We start from the raw sequence: 15,462 nt of genomic DNA on the forward strand, positions 1-15,462 counted from the left end.
CAACTGACTGGAGCCCATATCAAATATGTGACACCCTTTCACTTATTACAAAAAATCTTATTCCAAAATATAAACACCCTTTATGCTCGCATTTTGTTTTGTGTCTTATGAAGCATGATTTCATGAGACAGTTTGGCAGTCACTTGGTCTCATTGGGAGAAACTGAACATCATCTCCCACGCGCGCTGGAATGCACAGGTTCCTCGCGCCAAACTTGAGTATCAAACCTCAGACCTCTGTCCTCCCTTTATAAGCGCTTTACAATCGGCTGGCGTGACTTATTCTAAGGAGCAGCAGCATCATTATCACCTGCCGGCATGAGCGAGGAAGAGCAGAATAACGGCTCGCTGTCTGTCAGGAAACCGTCTCGTATGCCGAAGTGCTCTCGCTGCAGGAACCACGGCTTCGTGTCGCCGCTGAAGGGCCACAAACGCTTCTGCAACTGGAGAGACTGCCAGTGTCAGAAATGCAGACTTATCGCTGAACGACAGCGGGTCATGGCAGCCCAGGTAACGTTACGCTAGCCATCCTCGACGGGATGCGAGTTCAGCTAGTCTCTTTTTATTTTATTTATTTGTTTATTCAACGTTCATTGTAACCCCCGCTCTAATTTCACGGTTTAACTTAGTTGTTTATACATTTAAAACTACTCCATGTTTCATGCCTTGCCTCCCCTATTATTTTTTAATTCATTGTTTTACTTAAAGAAGACTACCGTATGTTTTAGCCGTGTTTACAGTCGAGTTTACAAATAATTGGATTGTTTGCTACAACAATAATGATAAATTGTTTACAATCACAGTAACGTTTTGTAGCTAAGTTAGTTACAAGCTACATTGTTTTTCAGCTAGCTGCAGTTTGGCGCCTTAGCGAGATTTTTTTTTCTTTTTCAGAAATAAGGCGGACGGTAGAAAAACATCCATTTTATTCACTTTAATTTATTTAGATGTAATCAAATTATAATTCAAATGCCTCGTGGTACTTTTATTAGGTAGAGAGTGAAGTGGCTCGGGCGTTTCAGGCCTTAAGGTGACTGTTTGTCATGGTAGGTGGCGTTACGGAGGCAGCAGGCCCAGGAGGAAGAGCTGGGCATTTGCAATCCGGTTAACCTGTCCGGTTCAGACACTCTGGTGAAAAACGAGGCCGCCGGTGATCATGTGTTTACTATCATCTCAGAACCGCCATCACCCACCGCCAGCAGTGCTACCGCCTCTCCCACCAACCTAGGTGAGTAAACCCCATTCATTTGATTAAAAAACAAAATTGACTCAAACATCCAGTTACACAAATGTGTATTTTCACTAGAACTGGATGTTTACAGTATAGCCTATTTGTTTCAAATAAATAGCTAAAACATGATTTTGGAATTATTTTAAGCAGAAATTTCCAACATCAGTATTTGTAATAGCTGACAAGACTAATGGCAAGATTCAACTAACTTATATTATCAAGACAGATTGAGATTTTAACTGTAAGGGCATCTTTCATGAATGTCAGCTTGGGGCAAGTTGTCACGGGTTACAGCTGTGTCACAAGTTTATGTACGCCTAGCAGAATCTGCAAAATGTTTATTATTTTAACAAAACAACAGGGACACTCCAGCATATTTAAACCATTGAACTGGGTCATTTTTTTATGAATTCAATTATTTTGTCTTGTGGGCTATGTAAACATATATTATGTCTTTTTGAGGACAGAACTAAAAAAATAACATGCAATCTTATTTTGTTAAAATTATTACCATTTTACAGATTCCTCAAGGTATGTGTAAACTTTTGACTACAGCTGTATAGTATATGTTGTGATTTTATGGAACTTAATTAATTTAATTGTTCATTTATTCAATATCTATTTGCTGAATCATTTTTCCATACATTTGATAACTTTGATAATTGTTTTAGTGAAAATCTGAAAAGCCATTAAATAGCCTGTAATACATTTTAATTACAGATATGTTGTGTAAGATGGCTTTTATCTACTTTAGAATGTAGTATGCAATATTACAATAAATAAATAAATAGATATTACTGACTGTTACAGCAGGTTACCACGTTCTGTGATAACTTACCCATACAGTGTTAAACAGATGGTATATTTTATTTCCTTTTGGAAATAATATAAATATTCAGTAGAGTTTTGTAGATAAATGGTACCCCAAATTAGCTATAATTTAAAAAGAAAATGAACCTGAGAAATTAACTGATGCAAAAAATGTGAAAGCTAGACCCAGTCTTCCCTAATCTAACATAAGCATACTTTTTATTTCAAATTTTGAGTTTGCTTTTGAAATAAATTTCATCAAATTATGTTATCATAAATGCCTGATAAAGTAAAAAAAATGGCGTACTTCAGCTTATTGTGTAATAAACAAGCTCTTGTTTTACTGTGTGTGATATGTCTTTGCATAGCATCAGATGTTTCATTACAGTGACCTTCAGTATTTTTTCGTTCTCATTATTGTAAGCATACTTTTTATTTCGAATTTTGAGTTTGCTTTTGAAATAAATTTCATCAAATTATGTTATCATAAATGCCTGATAAAGTAAAAAAAAATGGCGTACTTCAGCTTATTGTGTAATAAATAAGCTCTTGTTTTACTGTGTGTGATATGTCTTTGCATAGCATCAGATGTTTCATTACAGTGACCTTCAGTATTTTTTCGTTCTCATTATTTGTCCATCAATTTTATTAAAATAAAGCCTAAGCTCATCTCGTTGTGGGAAGTTTCTGTGAATCAGGTCTTTGTTGCTTGGCCATGAGAAAATGAGGAGATAAGCACCTCTTCTTGACCCCCTGAACTGTCCATGGCAGAGAAAAAAACTAAAGGATCCGTGACCATGGACATCTTGTACCCGTCCCATGATTCTCCATTCTGCCGCCCTCCTCAGAACACAATACAGTCGATGAGTTGCACCTCCATTCTCATATGAGGGGAGGGGAGGCTCTCAGCATAGATGGCCATTGTGCCATGCCAGACCATATCCACGGAGGGCTGTTGTGTTCAATGAACATGAGAGACATCCTGTTCCTAGTGCTCCGATAGCACTGAGGAAGGAGTTTGGATATCAGACAGGTCAAGGCTGCATATGCTCTGTAATTGTACTCAGCTGCCTCTTTGGTTGCTGACAGATGAAACAGGAGTTACTGGAGGTTTTCAGTAATTGTCGTCAGAGATAAAGTGACACATGGCATAACACACATGCTGAGCCATCTGTAATAGACAAAGTAACTTCTGATATTACTGTGAATCTGCCATCACTTTCACTTAAAGCACTAAAGCGTTTTGCATTTGTTGACCATATACATATGTTTTATGCCTTGCAAACGCAAAGTAGATGAGGTTTGTTGTCCGAGAAACTGAACAAAGTGAATGATTTTAGTTTATGCTTCAAACAAAAACCGATATCTGTCAATGGGGTATAAATAATTGTTTTCCTTTAAAATTATGTCGTTTTTTTTCTGAGCCCATTGGCGGATATTTGTTCTTGTTTTAGTCATAACTTCATTTTGATCAATTTCTTATAAAACAAGACTTCTTATTTTTGTCATTTGACTTCTCAAGTAGATGTATCTTTATCTTAATTTAAGAATTTGTAGACATTTGCACTGGAAAACAAGACAAACATACTGATGAAGAACATCAGTTTTTTTGCAGCGTGATCAGAGTACAGTGAAAGTTATTTTCATATTCTAGTGTTTTTTTTTTTTTGTCATGTATATCTACCGAAGGTGTGTTTTTTTAATTTGTATATCTGGGATAATATAATCTATATAATTTCCAATTTTGCACATTGTTAAATATGTCTTCTCATTTTAAGGCATAAGACTAAATAAAGCTGATGAGCTTGCCAGAGAAGAGATCTCATTTTGACCAATTGTCCGATGTTTCAGGGAGCCGTTCCATGCTGGCTGTAAGTCCTGCAGCGGCCAGCAGAGGGCACACTGACGGCACGTCTGACCTGATGGTGGATGCCTCCTATTACAACCTCTACCAGCCCACACCATACTCATCCTACTATAGCAACCTGTACAACTACCAGCAATACCAGGTGAATGGACATACTCCTCATGTCAAGTGCAATTAAGCACCCCTTTTCAGTTTTTTAAATTAATGTTATAAATGTATTTAATGCTAATATGTACCACCATTATATGCTAATAATACATATTATTATTATTATTATTATTTAAAATGGGACTTGATAGTTTAGGGTTAGTTCACCCCAAAATGAAAATGCTGTCATTATTTACTCACCGTCATGTTGTTCCAAAATATCTTAATTTGTGTTTCGAAGAATAACCAAAGTCTTATTATATATATTTTTTGGTTACACTTTATTTTAAGGTGTCCTTGTTACAGTGTAATTATACATTTAAGTACTGAGTAATATTAATTAACTACATGTACTTACTATATGGTTAGGGTTAGGATTCGGTTTAGGGTTACATGCACATAATTATGCATGATTTATTGTTATTATAATAGTAAGTAAATGTAACATGTAACAAGGACACCTTAAAATAAAGTGTTACCTATTTTTATATTTATACCAATGTCTTCTTATAATGATTGAAATTTCCTTTTTTTAGAATATATATTTTTTTGGTGAACTACCACTTTAATACATACACACATTAGGTGCAATGATAATAATAATAGTAATAGTAGTAAACCTGATATTTGTAAGATACCCAGTCCCTTTTGAACCTTCAGGCACCTTTATTGTGCATGTAAATTTGTAACCAGTGTTGTTACACATGTGATGCATTACTTAATTCAAATTAAATCAAATTAATTAATTCTTTTTAGTAGCATAATTATGCACTGAAAATAACATTGCTTTTCTCCTGCTAAAAGTTACATATCTTATAGTTATGGCATTACATTAGATGAAAAGTGTGGTTCATAATGTTTTATAATTGTAACATTTTTAAATTTTATTTCTTACACATTAGATGTGGTATTTTTTTAACTATAAAATGGGTTGTGTAATAGTAATAGTAAAAGTAACAGAAACTGTTCATGACAAAGATAATTTTTTTTTTGTGATGTTTATACTTCCAAAAATGATTTACATTTATTTTGAAATAATCTACTGACCCCAAACTCAACCCCCTACTATATAGTATCTTCAAACCAACCCTTCAGACATACAGTACCCCACACTAGCACTCTAGAAAACATCAGTGTGACCGCCAGCATGGTGCACACACCTCCACACTCACCCAGTCTGCATCCCATGTAGCCCAGGCCACGGTAATAAGGTGATTAAGTGTGTTGCAGGCGTGTTGATAGGGGCCGCTGTCATTGGACCCGTCTGGCTTGTTGAAGTTGGCAGGCTGTAGTGAGCTTCTTTCCTCGGTGTACAGTGATAATAACTGTGCCATCGTTCCAAGCCACTGGCCAAACACAGCAGGAAGGTGTGGGGCTTTCATGCACGCTACACCTCTTACATGCTGTTTACATTTCCCCGCTCCCCCCAGCCGGAACCGCAACTAATTCTGTCATTGGAGGTTTTTTAACCCTTATCCTTATTGTATAGCCAACTATCACAAGAGGACTGATATATCAAAGTCTAAATAATCACTGCTTTTAATTAGTTTGACTGTTATTGCATTATAACATTAGCTATATATGTTTTTGTTAGTTTACTATGATATTTTAAAAAATCCTAATCTACAAAAATGACATATTTCCAGTTTTCTCATCATGCTGCTCAGGTATTGACGCTCTCACTCTTCTGGCAGTAAAATATTCTTTTAAAAGTAGCTTACGGTTGTAGTTGTTGTATTATAATTACGTTTTAATGTAGTATAATATATTGCTAGTGTAAATTACCATTCAAAAGCTTGGGGTCAGTAAGAATAAAAAAATCTTTTAATTTAGCAAGGATGCATAGAGTTGATAAAAAGCGACAGTAAAGACAGCTAATATTACAGAAGATCTCTGTTGAAAATGAATGCTTTTCTTTTGAGCTTTCTGTTCATCAAAGACATTTTTTAACATTGAGAATAATAAGAAATGTTTCTTGAGCACCAAATCATTCTGAACAATAATGTTTACTATGCAGACTGCAGTAATGACTGGTGAAAATTTAGCTTTGTCATTCCAGGCACCAAATTAATTACACAAGCAAAATGAATTACATTTTAAAATGGAAAACGTTTATTTTAAATTGTGATAATATTTCATTCTATTCATCAAAGACATTTTTTAACATTGAGAATAATAAGAAATGTTTCTTGAGCACCAAATCATTTCTGAACAATAATGTTTACTATGCAGACTGCAGTAATGACTGGTGAAAATTTAGCTTTGTCATTCCAGGCACCAAATTAATTACACAAGCAAAATGAATTACATTTTAAAATGGAAAACGTTTATTTTAAATTGTGATAATATTTCACATTATTACAGTTTTTATTATAGGTTTGATCAAATAAATCCATCCTTGGTGAGCATAAGCATACAGTACAATTTTGTAATGTTAAAACTGTTAAAGGAAATCTGATCTTTTGCGCAAAAGATTTATGTGGTCAGTGTCACACAAATTAGCCTATTAGCGGAATAAGGGTTTCAGTTTGTAATGATAGAGAGACATTAACATATTTTAACTGATTTGTTGATTTTGATTGCTTCCATTGTCCTCATTTGTAAGTGCTTTGGATAAAGCGTCTGCTAAATAACTAAATGTAAAAATGTAAATGTAACTGTATAGTTAAAGATTTGCACCAACTTATAATCAGATGTACTGTACTGCAAAGTAATTATCAGTTTCTCTCAGAGTCAGATGCAAACCATGCAATTCTGAGTCCAAGCACATGAATCTGTCCTGGCAGCAGCTCTCCAGTGTGGATGTTGTCTGCATCAGACCATGCTGCACAAGTTTGAAGATGACTGTTAGAAGATATCAAACTGGACAGCATGAAATTGAGGGCATCCTCAAAGTCATGGCCCGTTCAACTTTGATATACCATCATCGCATTGCAACAGTTTTACAAGCCTTTATTAATCAGCCATCACCCACTGACATTAGAAAGAGTCTTCATACCATGACATAATATGATTTTCATATGGAGATCTCCCTGTGTATATGGACTCTGATTTATATGGCCAAGTATCCTCATTGTATCAAATCTGATCTACTCAAGTGTGAAGTAAATTAAATCTATATTTCTCCAGGGAGTCATTCCTGATTGTTAAGTCAGTGATGGGGCCATATTTTAGCATATTTGTGCAGTTGGGACCCTGATGGCGACATATTGCTCCAGGGTCACCGCCTCCATCTTTTTAGTGTGTCCCAAGGTTTGAATTGCAAAGGTTAATGATATTGCTCATATGAAGATGCAGCTCTGTAGAGGGGGAGTAACTTTAATTCTGATCTCCCATTGCCAGAATTTGACTATTTGAAAGATGAATGTAGGAAATATGCTATGATTTTTTTTGGTGTTTCATAGTAAACTGTTAGTTTGTTACTTAGTTTGTTTCATTGTCTATTGGTTTGTTTTTAGCTTTTGAAAAAAAGGTTAATGTATTTAACATTTACATTTAGCAAGTTTTATTTGTGTGATGGTGTCATTATTTTATGATTAAAAAATGCAGTTTGTACAGATACTGACTTGAACACGGCTTTTATTTTCTAAATGTTTCTCATTACTGAATTAAAATTCAGGTAACACTTTATTTTGAGGTGTCCTTGTTACACGTGTTACTTGTACTTACTATTATAATAACAATAAATTATGCATAATTACATGCAAGTAACCCTAGACCAAACCCTAATCCTAACCCTAACCATATAGTAAGTACATGTAGTTAATTAATATTACTCAGTTCTTAAATGTATATTTACACTGTAACAAGGACCCCTTAAAATAAAGTGTAACCAAAATTAATTTTGTTTTTTTTGTGGAGCATTAAAATTGCTTAAAGTTTAAATAGTTTAAGTATGGTATGGTAGTTTAGCTTCAGTAGTTTCATAAAAATGTTCATTAAAAAGAATTAAAGGAGCAGTTTACAAAATAATGTTTTAATGGTTTGTTCATCAAATCAAAGACAATGCAATTCAAGCCATTTTCAGAATCAGAATCAGAAGAGCTTTATTACCAAGTATGTTTACACACACAAGGAATTTGACTTGACGACAGGAAGGAAGAAAACCATAATACAGGAAACCACAGATGGGACCCCTAAAGATCCTCACAACGTGTCATTCAGTTTTTTATTCTTGTATTGGATTATTAGATCTTTTGACATGAAGGTTACAGTAGTTCAGGTTGTCGCATCAAATGGAATTACCTCAAGAAAATTTGTAGTGTCCATGATTGAAAAAACTCATTATTATAATTATAAAAATAGTTGTTACCATGAGAAATCTGGTAGTCAATAGAAGCAGGAAGCATGATGTCTTTGTTTCTGCAAGAACGATGAACCTGTAAAACGGGCGTTATTGTGATTTAGGTTGCATCACTTAAGAAGGATTTCTCTTTCCATCAGGCTGTTTTGTAATCCAGAAACTTCACAGTTGTTGGTATGCAGTTGTTTGTAGGACATTGTGATGTATTCTATCTTATGTTAACAAACTCATAACTTGTTCCGTGAAACTTTCCATCATAGCTTCTTCTCTTTATTAGGGTTCATTTGATAAGGAAGTAATAGGGTGAGGAGCTCATCTGGCTTTTATCTTAGTGTGTCCATCTCCCGCCCTCTCCCACCTCCAGCGAGTGGGGCTCCGCTGCACTGCAGGTGGAGAATGAAAATATGAGGGTTGCGTAGAGGATCCAGACAGCTGATGGTGCCAGATAAGAGCTCACTCAGGGAGGTAAAGGACTCCAGCCAGCCCTTATTAATGATCCAACACAGCAGAGGTAGCACAAATCTAGCAGGCCTGGTCATTTCTGTGGGCAGTTTTTTATTACATGAATTGGAAATCACAATGCGCCTTTAAACTGCTGAAGCTGTACTAAGCAAGCACTATGCAGTGTTACCAGATTTTGCCGAGATATGTTCATACCTGAGATAGAGATCGGAATCACAGGGAATGACGTTGAATGATGCATGAATTTTATTCCACTTGGACTTATTTTGATATAAGTGTTATGGTTGGTTAAGGGTGGCATAGAAAAGGCAGGAAATAGTTGAGTAGCATAGCAAACATTCAGTGTTTGTCTCTTGCTTGTTGTGGCACATGCTTTTTCCCACCTCCTTTTATTTCATGTACTTATTGGTGGGGTACTGTTGAAAAAATTCAGTTCAATTTGTATTATATTTGTCATAGGCAATACAAGAGGCTGACATTGTTTAAATAACAGTTTATAAACCTGTCAAGAGTTGATGGGGTGGACAGTAAATGGTGATATATTACTGGCTGACAGAAATCAAATTCCATAAAAGTGAAATTGAAAACACCCTAAGGCCTCTGTGCCGTCAAGTAGACAGCTTATTTTAAAGTTCTCGCAAGAGGGAAGAAAACTTGCCAGAGCAGTTTGTTGCAGTTTATTTTGAAAAAGAAAAAGAGAAATAAAGCAATCTAGGCAGGAGGTCAACCATAACACATACTGGCCATTTTTTCTCCTTCTCGGACTAGAGGTTTATACGTCACGTACAGAATGTATAGACTGTTTTACTGAAGCACTGAAACACTTTATAAATGCATCACGCAGTGTGCAGATAGAACTCAAGATCCGGTTTAGGACCGTCACTGTTGAGGTACCATACACCTTGTGTCCAATTATATGATTAAGTATGTCTTCTGGTTCAAACAGGGACTGTATGAGGATGAGAAGATGGACCAATTATATATAAATAAATAAAAGGAAGAAATTCAGGGTGTCCGCGGGGTCTTAAAAAGTATTAAAAGTTGATAAATCAATTTAGAGAAAATTAAGGCCCTTAAAAAGTATTAAAAAGTCTTAAATGCCATTTTCCATTAAATTTTGTACAATCTTTTCATTATGTATATTTGTCGAATAGTGGGGTTCTATGTATATGAATCCCGCAAGATTTGACTTCATCTGTTATGGCGCTCACTGACTGACTGCGCCGCTACGTGATAGCGTGGGGCTTGTTGATCCCGCTCACGCTGAATTTCTGACCATTACCGCACGCTCCCATCCGCTCCTGCGATTTCTGTGTCCACTCCCGCAAACATTCTAATATTGTATATAATTTTTCGCGCATCAGGGCGCCTCTATCAATATGTGGGGTATTTAAATCCCCTTTGAATGAGCGCTTGCAGTCGTAGTTCACTTTCGATTTTGCGATCGCGCGCGCACTGTGTAAAGGGAGCACATCTTACGATAAAGGATATTAGTCAATGAGCTCGGGATCTGTTGAGGAGCAAATCCTCCAACATCTTGTCAGTTATCTCTCCTTACTTTTGGCCCGTGATCAGGCAAATCTAACTTCTGCAGCTCATGTTGAATGCAGGGTTGTTGTTTTTTTCCCACGAAATTGGGCTGCTTTTAAGCTGTTGCCATGGGTTGATTTTCCCCAGTGGGTTAAAGGTTTGAAATATTGCATAAATTACATTTGGTTGATATGCTTGTACTGAAACATTTTGCATTCTACCTGTAATAAAACTGTGCTAAATGTTTTGGGCCACACTAGTAGGAAGCATTTGAGCTGTGTTTATGATAAATGTGCATAACAGTGACTGTAAAATATGTATTTTAGGGATGGAAATTAAATTTTTATATTTGGGACATGGTAATTGCGCTACTTTGGGCTGTTTTTTTTTACTGGCATGGGCTTGGGATGCACAATTAAAATTATGTAATAGTTGTGATCATTATTTTACCTTCCATGATCATTCAGACACGATCAGTTGCAGTACTGACATTCTGTCAAGTCTGCATCAAATCAAGCACTCCGACTCCGTAATCACAGGTAAACCGTCTGATCAGTCAGATGTTTGTCATGAGAAGTGTTCCACAAAACAGCTATGGTTTGAGTTGATGTGACAAATACGTCTTTTGAATATACTGTGAACTCATTGCCCCGTTAGGTCGGAGAGCTTTATTTTCCCTCCTCAATAAGTTTTGTCAGTTGTTTTGTTTATTGGTCTAATTCTTGTTTCTTGGGTTGCATTGGTTAGTCACTCAATTAATTATCTTGTGCTTCGTTCCCCCCTTCTGAATTATGTTGTATTGATAAGCAGTTATCACAAAGTAAGTCTGTTTAGTTGTGCTATCTTACAATCAATATATAGTAAATGTAAGTTAAAGTGTCGCCGATGTAACCGGTTAAAACTTGGAGTGGCGATGAGGTCTTAAAATGTATGGAAAGAGTCTTAAAAAAGGTCTTAAAGGTATTACATTTAACTCCATGATTCCTGTATATACCCTGAAATTGCAAAACTCAATAAAGCATCTAAAGGATGTTCAGCCTTTCAATTAAGACTTATTGGTAAAGCCACTGTATAGTCTTATTGTTTTGCAATGTACATGAACATTAGCTGGACCAACATTTTAAAAATAGAAAGAGTCAGAGCATCCTTGCTAGGGATGGGTATCGTTAAGGTTTTAACGGTATTACTACTCTTACCGATACTGCTTATCGATTCGGTACTCCTTGAAGAATAAAAATTTTAATTTCTTAAAAAAACACTGACCCCAAACTTTTGAACAGTAGTGCACTTTTTTTTACTAAAGAAGCAAAATCCTTGTTGCATTCATATTGCTCAGCATTCATCACTTCATTCATTGTCACTGCTTAATCTAAATTATTTTTTACTATTTTATTGAAGAGTAGAAATTAGCCAAACTGTATTAAAACCTTGCGGTGTGCTGAGCCTTGCATATTGACATGTTTTACAAATTTGAAAATTATGTGCGAATGTCTGCACCTGCAACTTTCAAAATGTGATTGTCTTTCTTTTTGATTCTTGACTGTTGATATGATGAGATTCTTTGTGTTGCGTTAACTTGTCTTTTTTTTCCCTCCACCTCTCCCAGAATCACATCCCTTTGAATCAGATGCCCAGTGGAAATGGTCGCCATAACGTGTCCCCCCAGTACCGAACACACTCCTACTATTCATCTTACCTGAGTCAGGGGCTCGGCACAACTGCATGTGTGCCACCCAGCACCTGCCCTGAACCCAAAGCAGCAGGTCAGTCCCACACACACACACATGCTCTTAGGGCCATAAACTTTTATCCAGAGATTATCAACAGTGTGAGCAAGTACATCTGAGGGAGGTTCATACTCTGAGTCAAGGGCGCTGTAAAATTTATAAAAATAAATAAATTCAAAGGTAAAACTTTTATGAGAGTCATTTGTTCTGGTGACTTCAGATTTAAAGAGACAAGGACCATGTGCTAAGCGCTCCAGTCTTAGAACATAGAAATCATAAATTGTATTTTCAGATTTTTCCGGTGCCTTTCACTTTGTAAAGCTATACAGTTTGAACTGACACGGTGTAAAATTATTTGTAGATTTTAAAAACAGTAATGGCTTACTGTGCACCATTTTGAACAAAAAAGTGTTGAAGGATGTTTTAGTATGATTATGGTCTTTCTGTGATCCACCATTCCCGTATACCTCCAAGCTTGCCACCTGCCCTGGCTGTTAATGATTTTTACATGCTGATTTCCAGTGGTTTCAACATAAGGGTGTCTGTCACCCCCATTATCACTGCAGGGGGTGTTATGTTCCATTACACGCAAAAGACGCCAAGCTGGGTGGTCCCATCTCCAAAACAAACTTACTCGGAGCCCAGTGAGGAGTTTGTGGTCTATTATTTGTTTCCTGTACCTTTATACAGTACCCTAATGCAGGGTTTTTGGGGTCTGGGGATCCACTAGGGACTCTTGAGTTATGAGTTATGTTACCATTGTTTTAGCAATGTTAAAGTTAACGTGTTAAGATAAAAAAATTATTAATTAAATATGTGCAGTATATAGTGGTGCACCCTGAGCCAGTTTAAAAGTGAAAAAAAAAAAACCCATTCATTTCGGTTGAGATGTTAAACTAATCGCGATAAAATTGGGGGTGGGGGATTATATGAATGTATTTCTTCAGTCTTAAGAAAAGTTTATGTAGTAATTTTTTTTCATCATGCCTCTGTATAAAGCATATTAAAGTAGTGTGCAGAACACGCATGATAGTGGCGGATGACTGTCCCGGGAGAGAAGAAATTGTTGAATAAAGTCATTATTTTTGTTTTCTTTGCACACAAAAACTATTCTCGTAGCTTTGTAAAATTACAGTTGAACCACTGATGTAACATGGACTATTTTAATGAAGTAGAAACAGCGTTTCTGTGCCTTGACCGTGGTAGGACCCTTGCTGTCTATGCAGGGTCAGAAAGCTCTTAGATTTCATCAAAAATATCTTAATTTGTGTTCCAAAGATGAACGAAGGTCTTGCGACTTCGGAACGACATAAGAGTGAGTAATTAATGACAGAATTTTCATTTTTGGGTGAATTAACCCTAGGGATGGGCGATATCTTATCGTTTGCGATATACCGATAAAAATTCTCCCCACGATAAGAATTAGTCTTCCCACGATAATAACGATAAAGTCTAGTTGTTGACATATTTCTGTGTGCGACAGTGCGACTGGCAAACGTGAAATTGAGCAGTATCGCTAAATGAGGAGCTCGAGCTCCTTTTACAATCTGTAACTGGTTTGGTTAAGGCTGTACAGTGCACAAAAAAATCGGTCTGAATTAATGTAGTACAGTAGCACGTGTGTGATACAGTTTTGCATGTGTATGAGCCTGTTTGTAAACCTGTTGTCCAACAAAGATATCATTTATTGACATGCTTTTTCTCCAAATTAACTTAATAACATAGTCGCGTGTTTGAAATACTTCTTTTTGTGATCAGACGTGGTTTCATATTACAGAATGATAGTATTATATACAGTGATAAAGGCCATGTCGATTAACATTGCATTATAAATATTTCCTTATAAAAATACCCAAGATTGAAGAACACAGATAAACCATATATTTTGTGCAATCGTATGTTTATTGTCAAGTTTCATCAGTTAAAATTTCTCTATCTTCGTTGTGCTTTTATTCCGTGATAACTGGAAACCTTTCTGGAGCGTCGTCAGTAGTATTACTTCTGCTATGGATATGTGGAGTTTCTGTGCAAGAGCGCCCTCCGGCTTCCAGTATGAATTAAACAGTCATTACATTAAGTGTGTACTCCGTAATGCTCACAACACCCTTTTTTGGGTAAAAATAGGAAAGATAATACTTTGACGCATGCGTGTGGGGCTGTTGATGCAGGAGCTGGCGTTCTGACGTAGAAAGTCTATCTCTCTTAGTTCATCATCTGTATATTTTGGTTCGAATAAGTAAGCTGGGCAAAAAATTGCAAGTGATCTCCTCTGTCGAAATCGTCAGACACGTGTCGTGGTACGCTCATGAATGGCAGCGGAGACTGACATGGAAGAGAAGAAATTGTTGAATAAAGTCATTATTTTTGTTTTCTTTGCACACAAAAACTATTCTCGTAGCTTTGTAAAATTACAGTTGAACCACTGATGTCACATGGACTATTTTAATGAAGTAGAAACAGCATTTCTGTGCCTTGACCGTGGTAGGACCCTTGCTGTCTATGCAGGGTCAGAAAGCTCTTAGATTTCATCAAAAATATCTTAATTTGTGTTCCAAAGATGAACGAAGGTCTTGCGACTTCGGAACGACATAAGAGTGAGTAATTAATGACAGAATTTTCATTTTTGGGTGAATTAACCCTAGGGATGGGCGATATCTTATCGTTTGCGATATACCGATAAAAATTCTCCCCACGATAAGAATTAGTCTTCCCACGATAATAACGATAAAGTCTAGTTGTTGACATATTTCTGTGTGCGACAGTGCGACTGGCAAACGTGAAATTGAGCAGTATCGCTAAATGAGGAGCTCGAGCTCCTTTTACAATCTGTAACTGGTTTGGTTAGGGCTGTACAGTGCACAAAAAATCGGTCTGAATAAATGTACTACAGTAGCACGTGTGCGATACAGTTTTGCATGAGTATGAGCCTGTTTACAAAACTGTTGTCCAACAAAGATATAATTTATTGACTTGCTTTTTCTCCAAATTAACTTAACACAGTCGAGTGTTTGAAATACTTCTTTTTGTGACCAGACGTGGTTTCATATTACAGAATGATAGTATTATATACAGTGATAAAGGCCATGTCGATTAACATTGCATTATAAATATTTCCTTATAAAAATACCCAAGATTGAAGAACACCGATAAACCATATATTTTGTGCAATCGTATGTTTATTGTCAAGTTTCATCAGTTAAAATTTCTCTATCTTCGTTGTGCTTTTATTCCGTGATAACTGGAAACCTTTCTGGAGCGTCGTCAGTAGTATTACTTCTGCTATGGATATGTGGAGTTTCTGTGCAAGAGCGCCCTCCGGCTTCCAGTATGAATTAAACGGTCATTACATTACATGTGTACTCAGTAATGCTCACAACACCCTATTT

The 15,462-nt window shown here is 36.3% G+C and overlaps 1 protein-coding gene across 1 annotated transcript in view; it reads left to right on the forward strand.

Annotated features, from left to right (window-relative positions):
• Positions 1–317: 317 nt before the first annotated feature.
• Positions 318–15,462, forward strand: part of LOC107755734 (doublesex- and mab-3-related transcription factor 1-like) — a 37,861-nt gene continuing 22,716 nt past the window's right edge. Inside the window, exons 1-4 of the mRNA XM_016572619.1 lie at positions 318–509; positions 1,050–1,227; positions 3,892–4,049; positions 11,956–12,112. Coding sequence (XP_016428105.1) covers positions 318–509; positions 1,050–1,227; positions 3,892–4,049; positions 11,956–12,112 — 685 coding nt within the window. The remainder of the gene's footprint in view (positions 510–1,049; positions 1,228–3,891; positions 4,050–11,955; positions 12,113–15,462) is intronic.

This window comes from Sinocyclocheilus rhinocerous, unplaced genomic scaffold, assembly GCF_001515625.1.
Source record: "Sinocyclocheilus rhinocerous isolate Xijiao unplaced genomic scaffold, SAMN03320098_v1.1 scaffold171, whole genome shotgun sequence".
Lineage (NCBI taxonomy): Eukaryota > Metazoa > Chordata > Actinopteri > Cypriniformes > Cyprinidae > Sinocyclocheilus > Sinocyclocheilus rhinocerous.